The 25,092-nt window shown below is 44.9% G+C and overlaps 1 protein-coding gene across 1 annotated transcript in view; it reads left to right on the plus strand.

The window, feature by feature from the left end:
• LOC115183973 (multidrug resistance-associated protein 9) overlaps window positions 1–25,092 on the plus strand; it is a gene marked incomplete in the record, with an annotated part of 116,097 nt that overhangs the window by 3,482 nt on the left and 87,523 nt on the right. Inside the window, 6 exon segments of the mRNA XM_029744959.1 lie at window positions 8,119–8,288; window positions 11,253–11,399; window positions 11,948–12,095; window positions 12,271–12,507; window positions 16,168–16,341; window positions 17,904–18,051. Of these exon segments, the coding sequence (XP_029600819.1) occupies window positions 8,119–8,288; window positions 11,253–11,399; window positions 11,948–12,095; window positions 12,271–12,507; window positions 16,168–16,341; window positions 17,904–18,051 (1,024 nt within the window).

Consider the following 25,092-nt stretch of genomic DNA (forward strand, 5'->3'; position numbering starts at 1 on the left):
CAATATGCCTCGTCCATTGCTGTCCTGGTTAGTGATTAGTCTTATTTCACTGTAGAGCCTCTAACCCTGCTCGATATGCCTTAGCTAAGCCTTTAGTTCCACCTCCCACACATGCGGTGATATCACCTGGTTTAAATGATGTTTCTAGAGACAATATCTCTCGCATCATCACTCAATACCTAGGTTTACCTCCACTTTATTCACATCCTACCATACCTCTGTCTGTACATTATACCTTGAATCTATTCTATCGCTCCCAGAAATCTGCTCCTTTTACTCTCTGTTCTGAACGTACTAGATGACCAGTTCTTATAGCCTTTAGCCGTACCCTTACCCTACTCCTCCTCTGTTCCTCTGGTGATGTAGAGGTTAATCCCTGCAGTACCTAGCTCCACTCCCATTCCCCACGCGCTCTCATTTGTTGACTTCTGTAACCGTAAAAGCCTTGGTTTCATGCATGTTAACATTACAAGTTTGTTTACCTCACTGCTTTAGCACAGTCTGCCAACCCAGATGTCTTAGCTGTGTCTGAATCCTGGCTTAGGAAAACCACCAAAAACCCTGAAATATCCATCCCTAACTATAACATTTTCCGCCAAGATAGAACTGCCAAAGGGGCCGGAGTTGCAATCTACTGCAGAGATAACCTGCAGAGTTCTGTCTTACTATCCAGGTCTGTACCCAAACATTTCGAGCTTCTACTTTTAAAAATCCACCTTTCCAAGTCTCTCACCATTGCCGCTTGCTATAGACCACCTTCTGCCCCCAGCTGTGCCCTGGACACCATATGTGAATTGATTGCCCCCCATCTATCTTCAGAGCTCGTGCTGCTAGGTGACCTAAACTGGGACATGCTTAACACCCCGGCCATCCTACAATCTAAGCTTGATGCCCTCAATCTCACACAAATTATCAATGAACCTACCAGGTACAACCCCAAATCCGTAAACACGGGCACCCTCATAGATATCATCCTAACCAATTTTCCCCCCTTCAAACGACCACCCCTCATCACTGTCAAACGCTCCCTAAAACACTTCAGCGAGCAGGCCTTTCTTATCGACCTGGCCGGGGTATCCTGGAATGATATTGACCTCATCCCGTCAGTAGAGGATGCCTGGTTGTTCTTTAAAAGTGCCTTCCTCACCATCTTAAATAAGCATGCCCCAATCAAAAAATGTCGAACCAGGAACAGATATAGCCCTTGGTTCACTCCAGACCTGTCTGGCCATGCTTTCCACCTGGCTACCCCTACCCCGGTCAACAGCCCTGCACCCCCCACAACAACTCGCTCAAGCCTCCCCCATTTCTCCTTTACCCAAATCCAGATAGCTGATGTTCTGAAAGAGCTGCCGGGCTAGACAATCTGGACCCTCTCTTTCTAAAATTATCTGCCGAAATTGTTGCCACCCCTATTACTAGCCTGTTCAACCTCTCTTCCGTATTGTCTGATATTCCCAAAGATTGAAAAGCTGCCGCGGTCATCCCCCTCTTCAAAGGGGGAGGCACTCTAGACCCAAACTGCTACAGACCTATATCTATCCTACCCTGCCTTTCTAAGGTCTTCGAAAGCCAAGTTAACAAACAGATTACCGACCATTTCGAATCCCACCGTACATTCTCCGCTATGCAATCTGGTTTCAGAGCTGGTCATGGGTGCACCTCAGCCACGCTCAAGGTCCTAAACAATATCATAACCGCCATTGATAAGAGACAATACTATGCAGCCGTATTCATTGAGCTGGCCAAGGCTTTCGACTCTGTCAATCACCACATTCTTATCGGCAGACTCAACAGCCTTGGTTTCTCAAATGACTGCCTCACCTGGTTCACCAACTACTTCTCTGATAGAGTTCCGTGTGTCAAATCAGAGGGCCTGTTGTCCGGACCTCTGGCAGTCTCTATGGGGGTGCCACAGGGTTCAATTCCCGGGCCGACTCTCTTCTCTGTATACGTCAATGATGTCACTCTTGCTGCTGGTGATTCTCTGATCCACCTCTACGCAGACGACACCATTCTGTTTACTTCTGGCCCCTCTTTGGACACTGTGTTAACTAACCTCCAGACGAGCTTCAATGCCATACAACTCTCCTTCCGTGGCCTCCAACTGCTCTTAAATGCAAGTAAAACTAAATGCATGTTCTTCAACTGATCGCTGCCTGCACCTGCCCGCCCTTCTAGCATCACTACTCTGGACGGTTCTGACTTAGAATTTGTGGACAACTACAAATACCTAGGTGTCTGGTTAGACTGTAAACTCTCCTTCCAGACTCACGTTAAGCATCTCCAATCCAAAATTAAATCTAGAATCGGCTTCCTATTTCGCAACAAAGCATCCTTCACTCATGCTGCCAAACATACCCTTGTAAAACTGACCATCCTAACCATCCTTGACTTCGGCGATGTCATTTACAAAATAGCCTCCAACACTCTACTCAACAAATTGGCTGCAGTCTATCACAGTGCCATCCTTTTGTCACCAAAGCCCCATATACTACCCACCACTGCGACCTGTACGCTCTCGTTGGCTGGCCCTCGCTTCATACTCGTCGCCAAACCCACTGGCTCCAGGTCATCTACAAGTCTTTGCTTGGTAAAGCTCCGCCTTATCTCAGCTCATTGGTCACCATAGCAGCACCCACCCATAGCACGCGCTCCAGCAGGTATATTTCACTGGTCATCCCCAAATCCAACACCCCCTTTGGCCGCCTTTCCTTCAAATGACTGGAACAAACTGCAAAAATCCCTGAAGCTAGAGACTGATATTTCTTTAAGCATCAGCTGTCAGAGAAGCTCACAGATCACTGCACCTGTACATAGCCCATCTATAAACAGCCCATCTATCTACCTCATCCCCATACTGTATTTATTTATTTATTTATTTTGGTGCTTTGCACCCCAGTATCTCTACTTACACATTCATCTTCTGCACATCTATCACTCCAGTGTTTAATTGCTATTTTGTAATTACTTCGCCACTATGGCCTATTTATTGCCTTACCTCCCTTGCCTTACCTCATTTGCACACACTGTGTATATAGACCTTTTCTACTGTATTACTGATTGTGTGTTTGTTTATTCCATGTGTAACTCTGTGTTGTTGTATGTGTCGAACTGCTTTGCTTTATCTTGGCCAGGTCGCAGTTGTAAATGAGAACTTGTTCTCAACTTGCCTACCTGGTTAAATAAAGGTGTTTTAATTTTTTTTTTTTAAATAAACAGTTATGAAAACTTAGGACATTAAAGAGGCCTTTCTACTGACTCTGAAAAACACCAAAAGATAGATGCCCAGGGTCCCTGCTCATCTGCGTGAACGTGCCTTAGGCATGCTGCAAGGAGGTATGAGGACTGCAGATGTGGCCAGGGCAATAAATTGCAATGTCCGTACTGTGAGACGCCTAAGACAGCGCTACAGGGAGACAGGACGGACAGCTGATGGTCCTCCCAGTGGCAGACCACGTGTAACAACACCTGCACAGGATCGGTACATCCGAACATCACACCCTGCGGGACAGGTACAGGATGGCAACAACAACTCCCTGAGTTACACCAGGAACGCACAATCCCTCCATCAGAGCTCAGACTGTCCGCAACAATGTCGCCTATGTGCACAAACCCACCGGCGCTGGACCAGACAGGACTGGCAAAAAGGGCTTTTCACTGATGAGTCGCGTTTTTGTCTCACCAGGGGTGATGGTCGGATTCGCGTTTATCGTCGATGGAATGAGTGTTACACCGAGGCTTGTACTCTGGAGCGGGATCGATTTGGAGGTGGAGGGTCCATCATGGTCTGGGGCGGTGTGTCACAGCATCATCGGACTGAGCTTGTTGTCATTGCAGGCAATCTCAACGCTGTGCGTTACAGGGAAGACATCCTCCTCCCTCATGTGGTACCCTTCCTGCAGGCTCATCCTGACATGACCCTCCAGCATGACAGTGCCACCAGCCATACTGCTCATTCTGTGTATGAAGACAGGAATGTCAGTGTTCTGCCATGGCCAGCGAAGAGCCCGGATCTTAATCCCATTGAGCATGTCTGGGACCTGTTGAATCGAAGGGTGAGGGCTAGGGCCATTCCCCCCAGAAATGTCCGGGAACTTGCAGGTGGCTTGGTGGAAGAGTGGGGAAACATCTCACAGCAAGAACTGGCATATCTGGTGCAGTCCATGAGGAGGAGATGCACTGCAGTGCTTAATGCAGCTGGTGGCCACACCAGATACTGACTGTTACTTTTGATTTTGATCCCCCCTTTGTTCAGGGACACATTGTTCAATTTCTGTTAGTCACATGTCTGTGGAACTTGTTCAGTTTATGTCTTAGTTGTTGAATCTTGTTATGTTCTTTCAAATATTTACACATGTTAAGTTTGCTGAAAATAAACGCAGTTGACAGTGAGAGGACGTTTCTTTTTTTGCTGAGTTTATATGTGTACCTACCATAGGAGTCCCCTAGAATCCTACCATTGACTATGTACATACCCAGCGTAGTTGTGTCTAGGGGGGCATACGGGGGAGAGAATGCTGTCACCTCCAGGTAAGTGTTTGTCCCCCTGTGTGCTGAGGATGTCAGGTTCTTGTCCAGTTCTGGTATTTAGGTCACCACAGACTAGTACATGTCCCTGGGCCTGGAAATGGTTGATCTCCCCCTCTAGGGTGGAAAAGCTGTCATCGTTAAAGTATGGGGATTCTAGTGGGGGGATATAGGTAGTACGAATGAGGACATTTTTCTCTGTTGAGATAATTTCCTTATTAATTTCTAGCCAGATGTAAAATGTTCCTGTTTTGATTAATTTAATAGAGTGGGTTAGGTCTGCTCTATACCAAATTAGCATACCCCCTGAGTCTCTTCCCTGTTTCACACTTGGTAGCGTGGTGGATGGGACTACCAGCTCTCTGTAACCTAAAGGACAACCAGTGGGTCCGTCTCCTCTATACCACCCACCTGGTAGTGTGGTGGATGGGACTACCAACTCTCTGTAACCTAGAGGACAACCAGTGGGTCCGTCTCCTCTATACCATGTTTCTTACCTGGTAGTTTGGTGGATGGGACTACCAGCTCTCTGTAACCTAGAGGGCAACCAGTGGGTCCGTCTCCTCTATACCATGTTTCTTACCTGGTAGTTTGGTGGATGGGACAACCAGCTCTCTGTAACCTAGAGGGCAACCAGTGGGCCCATCTCCTCTATACCACCCACCTGGTAGTGTGGTGGATGGGACTACCAGCTCTCTGTAACCTAGAGGGCAACCAGTGGGTCCATCTCCTCTATACCATGTTTCTTGTAGGATGATAATGTCTGTATTTCTGATTTATTTGATGAATTCTGGGTTCCTCCTCTTTAGGCCAAAGACAGATGACCTCAAACCTTGTTTATTCCAGGATGAGATAGTAAAAGCTTTGTGTTCCATAGTGTCTAGTGTTGTTTTCATGGACCATCACAGTAGGTGTGAGCAGAGCATGTTGAGCATCTGATACATACCTCTTAGGTCGCAGGATGGGGGTTGGGCGGGTTTATTAGTGGGGGTTGGGTCTGTCTCAGGATGGGGCTTGGGTGGGTTTATTAGTGGGGGTTGGGTCTGTCTCAGGATGGGGCTTGGGTGGGTTTATTAGTGAGGGTTGGGTCTGTCTCAGGATGGGGTTTGGGCTGGTGTATTAGTGGGGGTTGGGTCTGTCTCAGGATGGGGGTTGGGTGGGTTTATTAGTGGGAGTTGGGTCTGTCTCAGGATGGGGCTTGGTGGGTTTATTAGTGGGGGTTGGGTCTGTCTCAGGATGGGGCTTGGGTGGGTTTATTAGTGGGGGTTAGGTCTGTCTCAGGATGGGGCTTGGGTGGGTTTATTAGTGGGGGTTGGGCCTGTCTCAGGATGGGGCTTGGGAGGGTTTATTAGTGGGGGTTGGGTCTGTCTCAGGATGGGGGTTGGGTGGGTTTATTAGTGGGGGTTGGGTCTGTCTCAGGATGGGGCTTGGGTGGGTTTATTAGTGGGGTGTTGGGTCTGTCTCAGGATGGGGCTTGGGTGGGTTTATTAGTGGGGTGTTGGGTCTGTCTCAGGATGGGGCTTGGGTGGGTTTATTAGTGAGGGTTGGGTCTGTCTCAGGATGGGGCTTGGGTGGGTTTATTAGTGGGGGTTGGGTCTGTCTCAGGATGGGGCTTGGGTAGGTTTATTAGTGGGGGTTGGTCCTGTCTCAGGATGGGGTTTGGGCTGGTGTATTAGTGGGGGTTGGGCCTGTTGCAGGATGGGTCTTGGGCTGGTGTATTAGTGGGGGTTGGGCCTGGTGGGGGTTGGGCCTGGTGGGGGTTGGGCCTGTCGCAGGATGGGGTTTGGGCCTGGTGGGGGTTGGGCCTGGTGGGGTTTGGGCCTGTCGCAGGATGGGGCTTGGGCTGGTGTAGCGGTGGGTTTGTTTGGGTTTGTTTGTTTGGGTGGGTTTGTTTGGGTGGGTCTCAGCTGGTTGGGGTGTGGCTGGTGATGCTGTGGTCTTGGTGTAGGGGTGTGGCATGGGTTCTCTCGGTGCAGGTCCTTGGGGGGGGGGGGGGTCTTTGCAGGTCTGGGAGGGTGTCTCGCTGGTCTGGGCCTCAGTCCAGGGAAATGCAGGGTGGAAGTCTTTTCGTGGTAGCAGGGTGGATGTAACCACTTGTGCGTTGGGGGAAAGTAGAAGAAGCTTTTTCAATCGCTCCCTTTCCTGCTGGGCCCTCAGGTCGTTTGTGCCCCTTATGGTGTGACTGGGGGACGCTAGTCTGTCCTCTGACAACAGCTCCAGGGCCTAGTGTCTGTCCTCTGACAACAGCTCCAGGGCCTAGTGTTTGTCCTCTGACAACAGCTCCAGGGCCTAGTGTTTGTCCTCTTACAACAGCTCCAGGGCCTAGTGTCTGTCCTCTGACAACAGCTCCAGGGCCTAGTGTTTGTCCTCTGACAACAGCTCCAGGGCCTAGTGTTTGTCCTCTTACAACAGCTCCAGGGCCTAGTGTCTGTCCTTTGACAACAGCTCCAGGGCCTAGTGTCTGTCCTCTGACAACAGCTCCAGGGCCTAGTGTTTGTCCTCTGACAATAGCTCCAGGGCCTAGTGTCTGTCCTCTGACAACAGCTCCAGAGCCTAGTGTTTGTCCTCTGACAACAGCTCCAGGGCCTAGTGTCTGTCCTCTGACAACAGCTCCAGGGCCTAGTGTTTGTCCTCTGACAACAGCTCCAGGGCCTAGTGTTTGTCCTCTGACAATAGCTCCAGGGCCTAGTGTCTGTCCTCTGACAACAGCTCCAGAGCCTAGTGTTTGTCCTCTTACAACAGCTCCAGGGCCTAGTGTCTGTCCACTGACAACAGCTCCAGGGCCTAGTGTCTGTCCTCTGACAACACCTCCAGGGCCTAGTGTTTGTCCTCTGACAACAGCTCCAGGGCCTAGTGTTTGTCCTCTGACAACAGCTCCAGGGCCAAGTGTCTGTCCTCTGACAACAGCTCCAGGGCCTAGTGTCTGTCCTCTGACAACAGCTCCAGGGCCAAGTGTCTGTCCTCTGACAACAGCTCCAGGGCCTAGTGTCTGTCCTCTGACAACAGCTCCAGGGCCTAGTGTCTGTCCTCTGACAACACCTCCAGGGCCTAGTGTTTGTCCTCTGACAACACCTCCAGGGCCTAGTGTTTGCGCACCAGAGTTTAGCCACTTTGTGTTTGGGAAAAAGTTTATTCTCTTGAATATATTTGCCATTTGATTCCATCTCTGTCTCTCTTTCTCTCTTCCATCTTGTTTCCCTGTGGTCTTTCTCTCTCTCTCTCTCTCTCTCTGCCATCTTGTTTCCCTGTGGTCTTTCGCTCTCTTTCTCTCTGCCATCTTGTTTCCCTGGGGTCTTTCTCTCTCTCTCTCTCTCTCTCTCTCTCTGCCATCTTGTTTCCCTGTGGTCTTTCGCTCTCTTTCTCTCTGCCATCTTGTTTCCCTGGGGTCTTTCTCTCTCTGCCATCTTGTTTCCCTGGGGTCTTTCTCTCTCTGCCATCTTGTTTCCCTGTGGTTGTTGTTGTCTTTGATTCTGCCATTGAAGCTTGGGGTACATATGTCCCCTCCTTGGTTACGGTACACTCTTTGACGGTACATTTGATATAAAGGCTTGTTATAATTGTCTCTCTCCCCCCTTTCTCCATGTAAAGAGGAAAAGAAGTGACAGTCTTATATGGAATTGTGAATCTAATGCCACCATGGAGATGAATCCAGAGGGTCTACCGTCCCTGGACTACAGAGAAGAGGACCCCCCTCCCAACAAATACCTCAAGTACCACACCAGCCTGCAGAACATGATCCCATTCCGCTTCTCAAACAGGTAGGTCCCAACTACACACCCCTACACCCTAATAACCCTACCCCCTAACCCCTACCCCCTAATAACCCTACCCCCTAATAACCCTACCCCCCTAACCCCTACCCCCTAATAACCCTACCCCCTACCCCCTAATAACCCTACCCCCTAACCCCTACCCCTAATAACCCTACCCCCTAATAACCCTACCCCCTAACCCCTACCCCCCAACCCTACCCTACCCCCCTAATACCCCTACCCCCTAACCCCTACCCCCTAATAACCCTACCCCCTAACCCCTACCCCCTAATAACCCTACCCCCTACCCCCTAATAACCCTACCCCCTAATAACCCTACCCCCTAATAACCCTACCCCCTAACCCCTACCCCCTAATAACCCTACCCCCTACCCCCTAATAACCCTACCCCCTAATAACCCTACCCCCTAATAACCCTACCCCTAACCCCTACCCCCTAATACCCTACCCCCTACCCCCTAATAACCCTACCCCCTAATAACCCTACCCCCTAATAACCCTACCCCCTAACCCCTACCCCCTAATAACCCTACCCCCTACCCCCTAATAACCCTACCCCCTAACCCCTACCCCCTAATAACCCTACCCCCTACCCCCTAATAACCCTACCCCCTAATAACCCTACCCCCTAACCCCTACCCCCTAATAACCCTACCCCCCTACCCCCTAATAACCCTACCCCCTAATAACCCTACCCCCAATAACCCTACCCCCTAAACCCCTACCCCCTAACCCCCTAATAACCCTACCCCCTACCCCCTAATAACCCTACCCCCTAACCCCTACCCCCTAATAACCCTACCCCCTACCCCCTAATAACCCTACCCCCTAATAACCCTACCCCCTAATAACCCTACCCCTAACCCCTACCCCCTAATAACCCTACCCCCTACCCCCTAATACCTAACTAACCCTACCCCTATAACCCTACCCCCTAATAACCCCTACCCCTAATAACCCTACCCCCTAATAACCCTACCCCCTACCCCCTAATAACCCTACCCCCTAATAACCCTACCCCCTAATAACCCTACTCCCTACCCCCTAACCCCCCTAATAACCCCTACCCCCTACCCCCTAATAACCCTACCCCCTAAGAACCCCTACCCCTAATAACCCTACCCCCTAACCCCTTACCCCCTATAACCCTACCCCCTACCCCCTAATAACCCTACCCCCTAATAACCCTACCCCCTAATAAACCCTACTCCCTACCCCCTACCCCCTAATAACCCTACCCCCTACCCCCCTAATAACCCTACCCCCTAATAACCCTACTCCCTACCCCCTACCCCCTAATAACCCTACCCCCTAACCCCTACCCCCTAATAACCCTACCCCCTAATAACCCTACCCCCTAATACCCCTACCCCATAATCCCTACCCCCTAACCCCTACCCCCTAATAACCCTACCCCCTAACCCCTACCCCCTAATTACCCTACCCCCTACCCCCTAATAACCCTACCCCCTAATAACCCTACCCCCTAATAACCCAACCCCCTACACCCCTAATAACCCTACCCCCTACCCCCTAATAACCCTACCCCCTAATAACCCTACCCCTACCCCCTAATAACCCTACCCCCTACCCCCTAACCCCTAATAACCCTACCCCCTAATAACCCTACCCCCTAACCCCTACCCCCTAATAACCCTACCCCCTAACCCCTACCCCCTAATAACCCTATCCCCTACCCCCTACCCCCTAATAACCCTACCCCTAATAACCCTACCCCTACCCCCTAATAACCCTACCCCCTACCCCCTAATAACCCTACCCCCTACCGCCTAATAACTCTACCCCCTAATAACCCTACCCCCTAATAACCCTACCCCCTAACCCCTACCCCCTAATAACCCTACCCCTAATAAGCCTACCCCCTACCCCCTAATAACCCTACCCCCTACCCCCTAATAACTCTACCCCCTAATAACCCTACCCCCCTAACCCCTACCCCCTAATAACCCTACCCCCTAATCCCTACCCCCTAATAACCCTAATAACCCTACCCCTAATAATCCTACCCCCTAACCCCTACCCCCTAATAACCCTACCCCCTAATAACCCTACCCCTACCCCCTAATAACCCTACCCCCTAACCCCTAAAAAAAAATAAAAAAAAACATTTATGAAATGTATGCATTCACTACTGTAAGTCGCTCTGGATAAGAGCGTCTGCTAAATGACTCAAATGTAAATGTAAATGATAATAACCCTAACCCATGATAACCCATAATAACCCTAACCCATAATAACCCTAGCCCATAATAACCCTACCCCCTAACCCATAATAACCCATAATAACCCACAATAACCCCACCCATAATAACCCTAGCCCATAATAACCCTAACCCATAATAACCCTAACCCATAATAACCCTGATCCATAATAACCCCAACCTGTAATAACCCTAACCCATAATAACCCTACCCATAATAACCCTGCCCCATAATAACCCTGTCCCATAATAACCCTAACCCATAATAACCCTAACCCATAATAACCCTTGCCCATAATAACCCTAACCCATAATAACCCTTGCCCATAATAACCCTAACCCATAATAACCCTAGCCCATAATAACCCTAACCTCTATCAGTGGATTACATTATGGATAGATGTTCAACAGAATGCTCTGTAAATCCTATGATTCCCCCCAGTGCTGCAGCTATAATGTTAGATGTATTCCTGATGTCCAACAGAATGCTCTGTAAATCCTATGATTCCCCCCCTAGTGCTGCAGCTATAATGTTGGATGTATTCCTGATGTCCAACAGAATGCTCTGTAAATCCTATGATTCCCCCCAGTGCTGCAGCTATAATGTTAGATGTATTCCTGATGTCCAACAGAATGCTCTGTAAATCCTATGATTCCCCCCCTAGTGCTGCAGCTGTAATGTTAGATGTATTCCTGATGTTCGCTGATGTTGTCTGTTTCTGTCCAGGTCCAACCCCATGGACGATGCGGGCTTCTTCTCCTTCACCTCGTTTGCCTGGATGACTCCCATGATGTGGAGCCTGTTCAGGAACCGTCTGGACAAGAGCTCCCTGTCTCTGTCTTCTCATGATGGGGCCGACACCAATGGGAAAAGGTGGGACTCATTAGGAATGTTAACCCAAGTTAGCGCGCTAAGCTAATGCCAAGGTATTGTCTGTCAATGGGGAAAAGGTGGGAGTCATTATGTTAAAGGTGTTATCTGTAAGAGTTTAGTCAGATCTTCAGGTTTCAGACAGGGTTAGTCCACTGGGTTAAATCCTAGGTGTTATCTGTAAGAGTTAGTCCACTGGGTTAGTCCACTGGGTTAGTCCACTGAGTTAGTCCACTGGGTTAGTCCACTGGGTTAATCCACTGGGTTAATCCACTGGGTTAGTCCACTGAGTTAGTCCACTGGGTTAGTCCACTGGGTTAGTCCACTGGGTCAGTCCACTGGGTTAATCATCATAAACATGTGACGTAGAGCATCACCTTTTGCCATAAATGGGGAAGTAAACTGTTAAAATGTTAATTCAAATAGATTAATAAAACATTTTTTATTTGGCCCTTGTCACCCTGTGCTTGGCGACCGGCGTTTCTTTTGGTTGAGCTCTGTGTCTGTGAAAAAAAGGGACAGCGTTTGATTGACTCTTCTTTCCTCTGTAGGTTTGAGAGGCTTTGGGAGGAGGAAGTAGCTAAAGTGGGACTAGAGAAAGCTTCTTTAGGTGGAGTCTTCATGCGTTTCCAAAGGACCAGATTACTGGTGGCCTTCCTCGTCTCCATCTTCTTCACGCTTTCTGTATTTATTGGACCGGTAAGTCCTGTGATTTAAAATAAATTCATTTCCTGCGTAGATGTTGATGATTTATTTAACACATTATTGATATTTAAAAAAAAAAAATCTGTTTATTGATGTGTGTGTGTGTGCGTGTGTGCGTGCGTGTGTGTGTGTGTGTGTGTGTGTGTCTGTGTGTGTGTGTGTCTTCCAGGCTGTTCTGGTGTATGAGATCCTGAACTATGCAGAAGCTCCTGGGACGTCTACACTGGTCCACGGTGTGGGTCTGTGTGTGGCTCTGTTCATCTCAGAGTTCTCTAAAGCCTTCTTTGCCTCTCTACTGTGGGCTGTTAACCTGAGGACAGCCATCAGGGTGAAGAGTAGCTTCTCTATAATCGCTTTCCAGAAGATCATCTCACTAAGATCCATCAGCAACATCTCTGTGGGAGAGGTACAGTCGCACAGACACCATTATAATGTCCTGTTTTCATTCTGTGGGAGAGGTACAGTCACACAGACACCATTATAATGTCCTGTTTTCATTCTGTGGGAGAGGTACAGTCACACAGTCACCATTATAATGTCCTGTTTTCATTCTGTGGGAGAGGTACAGTCACACAGACACCATTATAATGTCCTGTTTTCATTCTGTGGGAGAGGTACAGTCACACAGACACCATTATAATGTCCTGTTTTCATTCTGTGGGAGAGGTACAGTCACACAGACACCATTATAATGTCCTGTTTTCATTCTGTGGGAGAGGTACAGTCGCACAGTCACCATTATAATGTCCTGTTTTCATTCTGTGGGTTCAGTACTGTGGGGCGGCAGGGTAGCCTAGTGGTTAGAGTGGAGGGGCGGCAGGGTAGCCTAGTGGTTAGAGTGGAGGGGCGGCAGGGTAGCCTAGTGGTTAGAGTGGAGGGGCGGCAGGTAGCCTAGTGGTTAGAGTGTTGGGACTGGTAACTGAAAGGTTGCAAGTTTGAATCCCCGAGCTGACCAGGTACAAAATCTGTCGTTCTGCCCCTGAACAAGGAAGTTAACCCACTGTTCCCCGGTAGGCCGTCATTGAAAATAAGAATTTGTTCTTAACTGACTTGCCTAGTAAAATAAAAAATATACACCTTTTCACATAGGATTCACATTGCCTGTAAAAAAACAGCCCCGGGGGCCATGTTTATATGAGCCCCTTTCAAACAGCCTTATTTTGACCTCTTACTTGTCGGCGTTTGACTTTTTAAATAACCGTTGCTTAGCCGGCAAGCAGCAAGAGACATTCAACTTTGACCCTGTTGTTGAGATCAGCATCATGGGAAACCTGACGTAACAGCCGGAAGTTCTAAATTCCTCAGACAGATTTCACTTTTATTTCTTCACGTTAACCCTCTAGAGTCAATGTCTGTTTCAGCCAGAGATTCCCCATAACAATGTGTCTGTTTCAGCCAGAGATTCCCCATAACAATGTGTCTGTTTCAGCCAGAGATTCCCCATAACGATGTGTCTGTTTCAGCCAGAGATTCCCCATAACAATGTCTCTGTTTCAGCCAGAGATTCCCCATAACAATGTGTCTATTTCAGCCAGAGATTCCCCATAACGATGTGTCTGTTTCAGCCAGAGATTCCCCATAACAATGTCTCTGTTTCAGCCAGAGATTCCCCATAACAACGTGTCTGTTTCAGACAGAGATTCCCCATAACAATGTGTCTGTTTCAGCTAGAGATTCCCCATAACAATGTGTCTGTTTCAGCCAGAGATTCCCCATAACAACGTGTCTGTTTCAGCCAGAGATTCCCCATAACAATGTGTCTGTTTCAGCCAGAGATTCCCCATAACAATGTCTCTGTTTCAGCCAGAGATTCCCCATAACAACGTGTCTGTTTCAGCCAGAGATTCCCCATAACGATGTGTCTGTTTCAGCCAGAGATTCCCCATAAAAATGTGTCTGTTTCAGCCAGAGATTCCCCATGAAAATGTGTCTGTTTCAGCCAGAGATTCCCCATAACAACGTGTCTGTTTCAGCCAGAGATTCCCCATAACAACATGTCTGTTTCAGCCAGAGATTCCCCATAACAACGTGTCTGTTTCAGCCAGAGAGTTGTGTTTTGCATTGGATGCGTCTCAATCCACCTTTAACCGCTGATGTGTCACCTCCCCATCTGCGATGAAAGGTGTCAGAGCTAGAGAGACATTTGACAAACCATGAGACACCCCATCTGTGGTGAAAGGTGACAGAGACACCCCATCTGCGGTGAAAGGTGTCAGACCTAGAGAGGTGTCTGTCAGACCAGGAGACACCCCATCTGTGGTGAAAGGTATCAGAGATAGAGAGGTGTCTGTCAGACCAGGAGACACCCTATCTGTGGTGAAAGGTGACAGAGCTAGAGAGATGTCTGTCAGACCAGGAGACACCCCATCTGTGGTGAAAGATATCAGAGATAGAGAGGTGTCTGTCAGACCAGGAGACACCCTATCTGTGGTGAAAGGTGACAGAGCTAGAGAGGTGTCTGTCAGACCAGGAGACACCCCATCTGTGGTGAAAGGTGACAGAGCTAGAGAGGTGTCTGTCAGACCAGGAGACATCTGTGGTGAAAGGTGTCAGAGCTAGAGTGGTGTCTGTCAGACCAGGAGACACCCCATCTGTGGTGAAAGGTGACAGAGCTAGAGAGGTGTCTGTCAGACCAGGAGACATCTGTGGTGAAAGGTGTCAGAGCTAGAGTGGTGTCTGTCAGACCAGGAGACACCCCATCTGTGGTGAAAGGTGACAGAGCTAGAGAGGTGTCTGTCAGACCAGGAGACACTCCGAAAATTCTCACAAAACAGTCTGTAGCATCCGAACGGTTACAGTACAAATTATTCAAAATGAAATGGCAAAAGGATCCTTGGTACGACTTAAAACAATAACCGCGCTCCCCCCTCCTCCCACGGCTTAGACTGGGTTTAGACTGGGTTTAGACTGGGTTTAGACTGGGTTTATACAGGGTTTAGATAGGGTTTAGACAGGGTTTAGACTGGGTTTAGACTGGGTTTAGACTGGGTTTAGACAGGGTTTAGACTGTAATGGGTTAGACAGGGTTTAGACTGGGTTTAGACAGGGTTTAGACTGAGTTTAGACAGGGTTTAGACAGGGTTTAGACTGGGTTTAGACAGGGTTTAGACTGGGTTTAGACTGGGTTTAGAATGGGTTTAGACAGGGTTTAGACTGTAATGGGTTAGACAGGGTTTAGACTGTAATGGGTTAGACAGGGTTTAGACTGGGTTTAGACAGGGTTTAGACTGTAATGGGTTTAGACAGGGTTTAGACTGGGTTTAGACTGTAATGGTTTAGACAGGGTTTAGACTGTAATGGGTTAGACAGGGTTTAGATTATAATGGGTTAGACTGGGTTTAGACAGGGTTTAGACTGTAATGGTTTAGACAGGGTTTAGACTGTAATGGGTTAGACAGGGTTTACACTGTAATGGGTTAGACAGGGTTTAGACTGTAATGGGTTAGACAGGGTTTAGATTATAATGGTTTAGACAGGGTTTAGACTGGGTTAAGACAGGGTTTAGACAGGGTTTAGACTGTAATGGGTTAGACAGGGTTTAGACTGTTATGTTGTGGAGGGTAGTATCCTGTATATATCCTTGCCAAAAAATCAAAATGTATCTGAGCTTATCTTCTCACCTGCTCTCTCCTTCACCACCACCTCTCTCTCTCTCTCTCTCTCTCTCTCTCTTTCTCTCTCTTTCTCTCTCTCTTTCTCTCTCTCTCTCTCTCTCTCTCTCTCTCTCTTTCTCTCTCTCTCTTTCTCTCTCTCTTTCTCTCTCTCTCTCTCTCTCTCTCTTTCTCTCTCTCTCTTTCTCTCTCTCTCTTTCTCTCTCTCTCTCTCTCTCTCTCTCTCTCTCTCTCCTTCCGCTTTCTCTCTCTCCCCCTATCCCTGCTCCTCTCTTTTTCCCCTCTACTCTCTCTCTCTCTCTCTCTCTCTCTCTCTCTCCTTCCTCTTTCTCTCTCTTCCCCCTATCCCTGCTCCTCTCTTTTTCCCCTCTCCTCTCTCTCTCTCTCTCTCTCTCCCTCTCTCTCTCTCTCTCCCCCTCCCTCTCTCTCTCTCCCCCTCCCTCTCCTCCCTCCAGATGATCAACGTGCTGACCAGTGATGGCTACAGGATGTTTGAGGCTGTGTTGTTTGGTACCTTCCTGCTGTGTATCCCCGTGCTGCTGACCGTCTGTATCATCTACGCCTGCTACATCCTGGGATACACTGCCCTCGTAGGAGTCTCTGTCTACCTCGTCTTCATCCCCATACAGGTACTAACCCTCGTAGGAGTCTCTGTCTATCTCGTCTTCATCCCCATACAGGTACTAACCCTCATAGAAGTCTCTGTCTACCTCGTCTTCATCCCCGTACAGGTACTAACCCTCATAGGAGTCTCTGTCAGGCCAGACTGACCAGCATGTTGTTGTGTTGTCTGTAGTTTACCATGGCCAGACTGACCAGTATGTTGTTGTGTTGTCTGTAGTTTACCATGGCCAGACTGACCAGTATGTTGTTGTGTTGTCTGTAGTTTGCCATAGCCAGACTGACCAGTATGTTGTTGTGTTGTCTGTAGTTTACCATGGCCAGACTGATCAGTATGTTGCTGTGTTGTCTGTAGTTTACCATGGCCAGACTGATCAGTATGTTGCTGTGTTGTCTGTAGTTTACCATGGCCAGACTGATCAGTATGTTGCTGTGTCGTCTGTAGTTGACCATGGCCAGACTGACCAGTATGTGGTTGTGTTGTCTGTAGTTTACCATGGCCAGACTGATCAGTATGTTGCTGTGTTGTCTGTAGTTTACCATGGCCAGACTGATCAGTATGTTGCTGTGTCGTCTGTAGTTTACCATGGCCAGACTGATCAGTATGTTGCTGTGTTGTCTGTAGTTTACCATGGCCAGACTGACCAGTATGTTGTTGTGTTATCTGTAGTTTACCATGGCCAGACTGACCAGTATGTTGTTGTGTTGTTTGTAGTTTACCATGGCCAGACTGACCAGTATGTGGTTGTGTCGTCTGTAGTTTACCATAGCCAGACTGACCAGTATGTTGTTGTGTTGTCTGTAGTTTACCATGGCCAGACTGACCAGTATGTTGTTGTGTTGTCTGTAGTTTACCATGGCCAGACTGACCAGTATGTTGTTGTGTTGTCTGTAGTTTACCATGGCCAGACTGATCAGTATGTTGCTGTGTCGTCTGTAGTTTACCATGGCCAGACTGACCAGTATGTGGTTGTGTTGTCTGTAGTTTACCATGGCCAGACTGATCAGTATGTTGCTGTGTTGTCTGTAGTTTACCATGGCCAGACTGATCAGTATGTTCCTGTGTCGTCTGTAGTTTACCATGGCCAGACGGATCAGTATGTTGCTGTGTTGTCTGTAGTGTACCATGGCCAGACTGACCAGTATGTTGTTGTGTTGTCTGTAGTTTACCATGGCCAGACTGACCAGTATGTTGTTGTGTTGTCTGTAGTTTACCATGGCCAGACTGACCAGTATGTGGTTGTGTCGTCTGTAGTTTACCATAGCCAGACTGACCAGTATGTTGTTGTGTTGTCTGTAGTTTACCATGGCCAGACTGACCAGTATGTTGTTGTGTTGTCTGTAGTTTACCATGGCCAGACTGACCAGTATGTTGTTGTGTTGTCTGTAGTTTCCCATGGCCAGACTGACCAGTATGTGGTTGTGTCGTCTGTAGTTTAACATAGCCAGACTGACCAATATGTTGTTGTGTTGTCTGTAGTTTACCATGGCCAGACTGACCAGTATGTTGTTATGTTGTCTGTAGTTTGCCATGGCCAGACTGACCAGTATGTTGTTGTGTTGTCTGTAGTTTACCATGGCCAGACTGATCCAAAGGTTCAGGAGGAAAGCGGTGAGCGTCACAGACACTCGTGTCCGCACCATGAACGAGGTTCTCACCTGCATCAAACTCATCAAGATGTACGCCTGGGAAACCTCTTTCGAGAAGAAGATCACCGGTAAGGAAGAGTAGGGTCACCACAGGATGTTAACAAGCTATCTAAAGAGGATACTGAAGGTGATATTGGCCAAATACCATTTACTGATAATATAACACAGTAAATGGTATTATTGAGTCATTGATTTACTGATAATATAACACAGTAAATGGTATTTTTGATTTCCCTACAGATCTATACAACCTACTCTACATTTTTGAAAGTGAAAGAAAGAAAATGTTCTTCAAAAATGTATTAAGTAAAAATAAATATCTTAATTGCGTAAGTCTCCACCCCCCCGACTTAATACTTGGTGGAAGCACCATAAGTCTCCACCCCCCCTGAGTTAATACTTGGTGGAAGCACAATAAGTCTCCACCCCCCCTGAGTTAATACTTGGTGGAAGCACCATAAGTCTCCACCCCCCCCCTGAGTTAATACTTGGTGGAAGCACCATAAGGCTCCACCCCCCTGAGTTAATGCTTGGTGGAAGCACCATAAGTCTCCACCCCCCCTGAGTTAATACTTGGTGGAAGCACTATAAGTCTCCACCCCCTCTGAGTTAATACTTGGTGGAAGCACCATAAGTCTCCACCCACCCATGAGTTAATACTTGGTGGAAGCACCATAAGTCTCCACCCCCTCTGAGTTAATACTTGGTGGAAGCACCATAAGTCTCCACCCCCCCTGAGTTAATACTTGGTGGAAGCACCATAAGTCTCCACCCCCCCTGAGTTAATACTTGGTGGAAGCACCATAAGTCTCCACCCCCCCTGAGTTAATACTTGGTGGAAGCACCATAAGTCTCCACCCCCCTCTGAGTTAATACTTGGTGGAAGCACCATAAGTCTCCACCCCCCCTGAGTTAATACTTGGTGGAAGCACCATAAGTCTCCACCCCCTCTGAGTTAATACTTGGTGGAAGCACCATAAGTCTCCACCCCCCTGAGTTAATACTTGGTGGAAGCACCATAAGTCTCCACCCCCTCTGAGTTAATACTTGGTGGAAGCACCATAAGTCTCCACCCCCTCTGAGTTAATACTTGGTGGAAGAACCATAAGTCTCCACCCACCCCTGAGTTAATACTTGGTGGAAGCACCATAAGTCTCCACCCACCCCTGAGTTAATACTTGGTGGAAGCACCATAAGTCTCCACCCACCCTGAGTTAATACTTGGTGGAAGCACCATATGTCTCCACCCCCCCTGAGTTAATACTTGGTGGAAGCACCATAAGTCTCCACCCCCCCTGAGTTAATACTTGGTGGAAGCACCATAAGTCTCCACCCCCCCTGAGTTAATACTTGGTGGAAGCACCATAAGGCTCCACCCCCCTGAGTTAATGCTTGGTGGAAGCACCATAAGTCTCCACCCCCCCTGAGTTAATACTTGGTGGAAGCACTATAAGTCTCCACCCCCTCTGAGTTAATACTTGGTGGAAGCACCATAAGTCTCCACCCACCCATGAGTTAATACTTGGTGGAAGCACCATAAGTCTACACCCCCTCTGAGTTAATACTTGGTGGAAGCACCATAAGTCTCCACCCCCCCTGAGTTAATACTTGGTGGAAGCACCATAAGTCTCCACCCCCCCTGAGTTAATACTTGGTGGAAGCACCATAAGTCTCCACCCCCCCTGAGTTAATACTTGGTGGAAGCACCATAAGTCTGCACCCCCCCTGAGTTAATACTTGGTGGAAGCACCATAAGTCTCCACCCCCTCTGAGTTAATACTTGGTGGAAGCACCATAAGTCTCCACCCCCCTGAGTTAATACTTGGTGGAAGCACCATAAGTCTCCACCCCCTCTGAGTTAATACTTGGTGGAAGCACCATAAGTCTCCACCCCCTCTGAGTTAATACTTGGTGGAAGAACCATAAGTCTCCACCCACCCCTGAGTTAATACTTGGTGGAAGCACCATAAGTCTCCACCCACCCCTGAGTTAATACTTGGTGGAAGCACCATAAGTCTCCACCCACCCTGAGTTAATACTTGGTGGAAGCACCATATGTCTCCACCCCCCCTGAGTTAATACTTGGTGGAAGCACCATAAGTCTCCACCCCCCCTGAGTTAATACTTGGTGGAAGCACCATAAGTCTCCACCCCCTCTGAGTTAATACTTGGTGGAAGCACCATAAGTCTCCACCCACCCCTGACTTAATACTTGGTGGAAGCACCATAAGTCTCCACCCACCCCTGAGTTAATACTTGGTGGAAGCACCATAAGTCTCCACCCCCCTGAGTTAATACTTGGTGGAAGCACCATAAGTCTCCACCCACCCCTGAGTTAATACTTGGTGGAAGCACCATAAGTCTCCACCCCCTCTGAGTTAATACTTGGTGGAAGCACCATAAGTCTCCACCCCCCCCTGAGTTAATACTTGGTGGAAGCACCATAAGTCTCCACCCCCCCTGAGTTAATACTTGGTGGAAGCACCATAAGTCTCCACCCCCCCTGAGTTAATACTTGGTGGAAGCACCATAAGTCTCCAGCTGTGAATAATTTGGAATAAGATTCTACCAACTTTGCACAACTCTTAGGGTGACATATATCCATCGTTTTTTGTCATAATTCCTCAAGCTCAGTATGTTTGGTTGGGAATCATTGATGGACAGCGATATTTAAACCTTGTCTCTGTGGTGTATTTTTAGGAAGATTTCAGTCAGGACTGAGACTAGACCACTCAGGAACACTATTGGAAAGCCATTCTGGTGTGTATTTGGCATAAACATGTTGTGTAATTGTCCCGCAGAAAAATTATAACACTATCTCAGGGTCAAATTTTCAGAAGACCGAGGTAGGTTTTCTTCGAACTTTTTACCTGGGCTTTGCTCCTTTTCATATTTTTGGGGGGGATCCTGACAAACTCCCCAGTCCCTGCCGGTGACAAGCAAACCCATAACATGATGCTGCCGCCACAATACTTAAAAATACAGAGGGATCAACAACAGTGCATTCACTGCATGTTACTGGCTTGTATAACAAAGTGAAACAAAAAATAGTCTGTGTTATAAAATCCACTCCAAATCATCCATTCTGGTTGCAACAAGACTGTTAAATAATACTGCAAGAGAACACGGCCAATAAATTTACTTTTTGGCCTAAATTAAAAACTGCAGGGTCGGATCAAACCCAATACAACACAACAGAGTGAAACCCTCTCTATTTTCAAGTATTGTGTTGGCAGCATCAGATTATGGGTATGCTTGTCATCAGCATGGACTGGGGAGTTTGTCAGGATCAAAATAAATATGAAAAGGAGCAAAGCCTTGGAAAAAAAATTGAGGGAAAACCTACCTCAGTGTAACCCTGGGATAGATTTATTTTTCAGCGAGACAATAACAGACATTTAAATGCCAAAGACACACAAGAATGGCTTTCCAAAAGGTGTTGAGTGTTGTTGACTGGTTCTAGTCTCAGTCAAGTGAAGTACACTCACTTGAAAGTCAGACAAGGTTTGATTATTGCTGTCCATCAATGATTCCCAACCAAATGTAATGAGCTTGAACAATTTTGACGAAAACAATGGATATATGTTGCCTTAAGAGTTGTGCAAAGTTGGTTGAATCTAACTTCAAATGATTCACAGCTTTAATGGCTGCCAAAGGTGCTTCAACTCAGTTGGGTAAAGACAATTTTATTTCAATTTGAAAATGTGGAGTAGGATTTTTAGATGTAATTTTAAGGCAGAAAATTTTGAAAAAAGTTCAAGGGTGTGTAGACTTTCTATAGTCACTGTACATACTAGTATATTATTAGAGTTCTATAGTCACTGTACATACTAGTATATTATTAGAGTTCTGTAGTCACTGTACATACTAGTATATTATTAGTATATTATTAGAGTTCTATAGTCACTGTACATACTAGTATATTATTAGAGTTCTATAGTCACTGTACATACTAGTATATTATTAGAGTTCTGTAGTCACTGTACATACTAGTATATTATTAGTATATTATTAGAGTTCTATAGTCACTGTACATACTAGTATATTATTAGAGTTCTATAGTCACTGTACATACTAGTATATTATTAGAGTGCTATAGTCACTGTACATACTAATATCTTATTAGTATATTATTAGAGTTCTATAGTCACTGTACATACTAGTATATTATTAGTATATTATTAGAGTTCTATAGTCACTGTACATACTAGTATATTATTAGAGTTCTATAGTCACTGTACATACTAGTATATTATTAGTATATTATTAGAGTTCTATAGTCACTGTACATACTAGTATATTATTAGAGTTCTATAGTCACTGTACATACTAGTATATTATTAGAGTGCTATAGTCACTGTACATACTAGTATCTTATTAGTATATTATTAGAGTTCTATAGTCACTGTACATACTAGTATATTATTAGAGTTCTATAGTCACTGTACATACTAGTATATTATTAGAGTTCTGTAGTCAATGTACATACTAGTATATTATTAGTATATTATTAGAGTTCTATAGTCACTGTACATACTAGTATATTATTAGAGTTCTATAGTCACTGTACATACTAGTATATTATTATAGTTCTATAGTCACTGTACATACTAGTATATTATTAGAGTTCTATAGTCACTGTACATACTACTATATTATGAGTATATTATTAGAGTTCTATAGTCACTGTACATACTAGTATCTTATTAGTATATTATTAGAGTTCTGTAGTCACTGTACATAATGGTATATTATTAGAGTTCTGTAGTCACTGTACATACTAGTATATTATTGGAGTTCTAAAGTCACTGTACATACTAGTATATTATTAGAGTTCTATAGTCACTGTACATACTAGTATATTATTAGAATTCTATAGTCACTGTACATACTAGAATATTATTAGAGTTCTATAGTTACTGTACATACTAGTATATTTTTATAGTTATATAGTCACTGTACATACTAGTATATTATTAGAGTTTTATAGTCACTGTACATACTAGTATATTATTAGAGTTCTATAGTCACTGTACATACTAGTATATTATTAGAGTTCTATAGTCACTGTACATACTAGTATATTATTAGTATATTATTAGAGTTCTATAGTCACTGTACATACTAGTATATTATTAGAGTTTTATAGTCACTGTACATACTAGTATATTAGTATATTATTAGATTTCTATAGTCACTGTACATACTAGTATATTATTCGTATGTTATTAGAGTTCTGTAGTTACTGTACATACTAGTATATTAATAGAGTTCTATAGTCACTGTACATACTAGTATATTATTATAGTTCTGTAGTCACTGTACATGCTAGTATATTATTAGTATATTATTAGAGTTCTATAGTCACTGTACATACTAGTATATTATTATAGTTCTGTAGTCACTGTACATACTAGTATATTATTAGAGTTCTATAGTCACTGTACATACTAGTATATTATTAGAGTTCTATAGTCACTGTACACACTAGTATATTGTTAGTATATTATTAGACTTATATAGTCACTGTACATACTAGCATATTATTAGTATATTATTAGAGTTCTGTAGTCACTGTACATACTAGTATATTATTAGTATATTATTAGTTATATAGTCACTGTACATACTAGTATATTATTAGTATATTATTAGAGTTCTATAGTCACTGTACATGCTGGTATATTATTAGAGTTCTATAGTCACTGTACATACTAGTATATTATTAGAGTTCTATAGTCACTGTACATACTAGTATATTATTAGTATATTATTAGAGTTCTATAGTCACTGTACATACTACTATATTATTAGAGTTCTATAGTCACTGTACATACTAGTATAATATTAGTATATTATTAGAGTTCTGTAGTCACTGTACATAATGGTATATTATTAGAGTTCTGTAGTCACTGTACATCCTAGTAAATTATTGGAGTTCTAAAGTCACTGTACATACTAGTATATTATTAGAGTTCTATAGTCACTGTACATACTAGTATATTATTAGAATTCTATAGTAACTGTACATACTAGAATAATATTAGAGTTCTATAGTTACTGTACATACTAGTATATTATTAGAGTTTTATAGTCACTGTACATACTAGTATATTATTAGTATATTATTAGAGTTCTATAGTCACTGTACATACTAGTATATTATTAGAGTTTTATAGTCACTGTACATACTAGTATATTAGTATATTATTAGATTTCTATAGTCACTGTACATACTAGTATATTATTAGTATATTATTAGAGTTCTGTACTTACTGTACATACTAGTATATTATTACAGTTCTATAGTCACTGTACATACTAGTATATTATTAGAGTTCTGTAGTCACTGTACATGCTAGTATATTATTAGTATATTATTAGAGTTCTATAGTCACTGTACATACTAGTATATTATTATAGTTCTGTAGTCACTGTACATACTAGTATATTATTAGAGTTCTATAGTCACTGTACATACTAGTATATTATTAGAGTTCTATAGTCACTGTACATACTACTATATTATTAGAGTTCTATAGTCACTGTACATACTAGTATATTATTAGTATATTATTAGAGTTCTGTAGTCACTGTACATAATGGTATATTATTAGAGTTCTGTCGTCACTGTACATACTAGTATATTATTGGAGTTCTAAAGTCACTGTACATACTAGTATATTAATAGAATTCTATAGTAACTGTACATACTAGAATAATATTAGAGTTCTATAGTTACTGTACATACTAGTATATTATTAGAGTTCTGTAGTCACTGTACATACTAGTATATTATTAGAGTTCTGTAGTCACTGTACATACTAGTATATTATTAGTATATTATTAGAGTTCTATAGTCACTGTACATACTAGTATATTATTTGTATATTATTAGAGTTCTATAGTCACTGTACATACTAGTATCTTATTAGTATATTATTAGAGTTCTATAGTCACTGTACATACTAGTATATTATTAGAGTTCTAAAGTCACTGTACATACTAGTATATTATTTGAATTCTATAGTCACTGTACATACTAGTATATTATTAGAGTTCTGTAATCACTGTACATACTAGTATATTATTAGTATATTGTTAGAGTT

This window comes from Salmo trutta, unplaced genomic scaffold (assembly GCF_901001165.1).
Source record: "Salmo trutta unplaced genomic scaffold, fSalTru1.1, whole genome shotgun sequence".
In the NCBI taxonomy this organism is placed as follows: Eukaryota; Metazoa; Chordata; class Actinopteri; order Salmoniformes; family Salmonidae; genus Salmo; species Salmo trutta.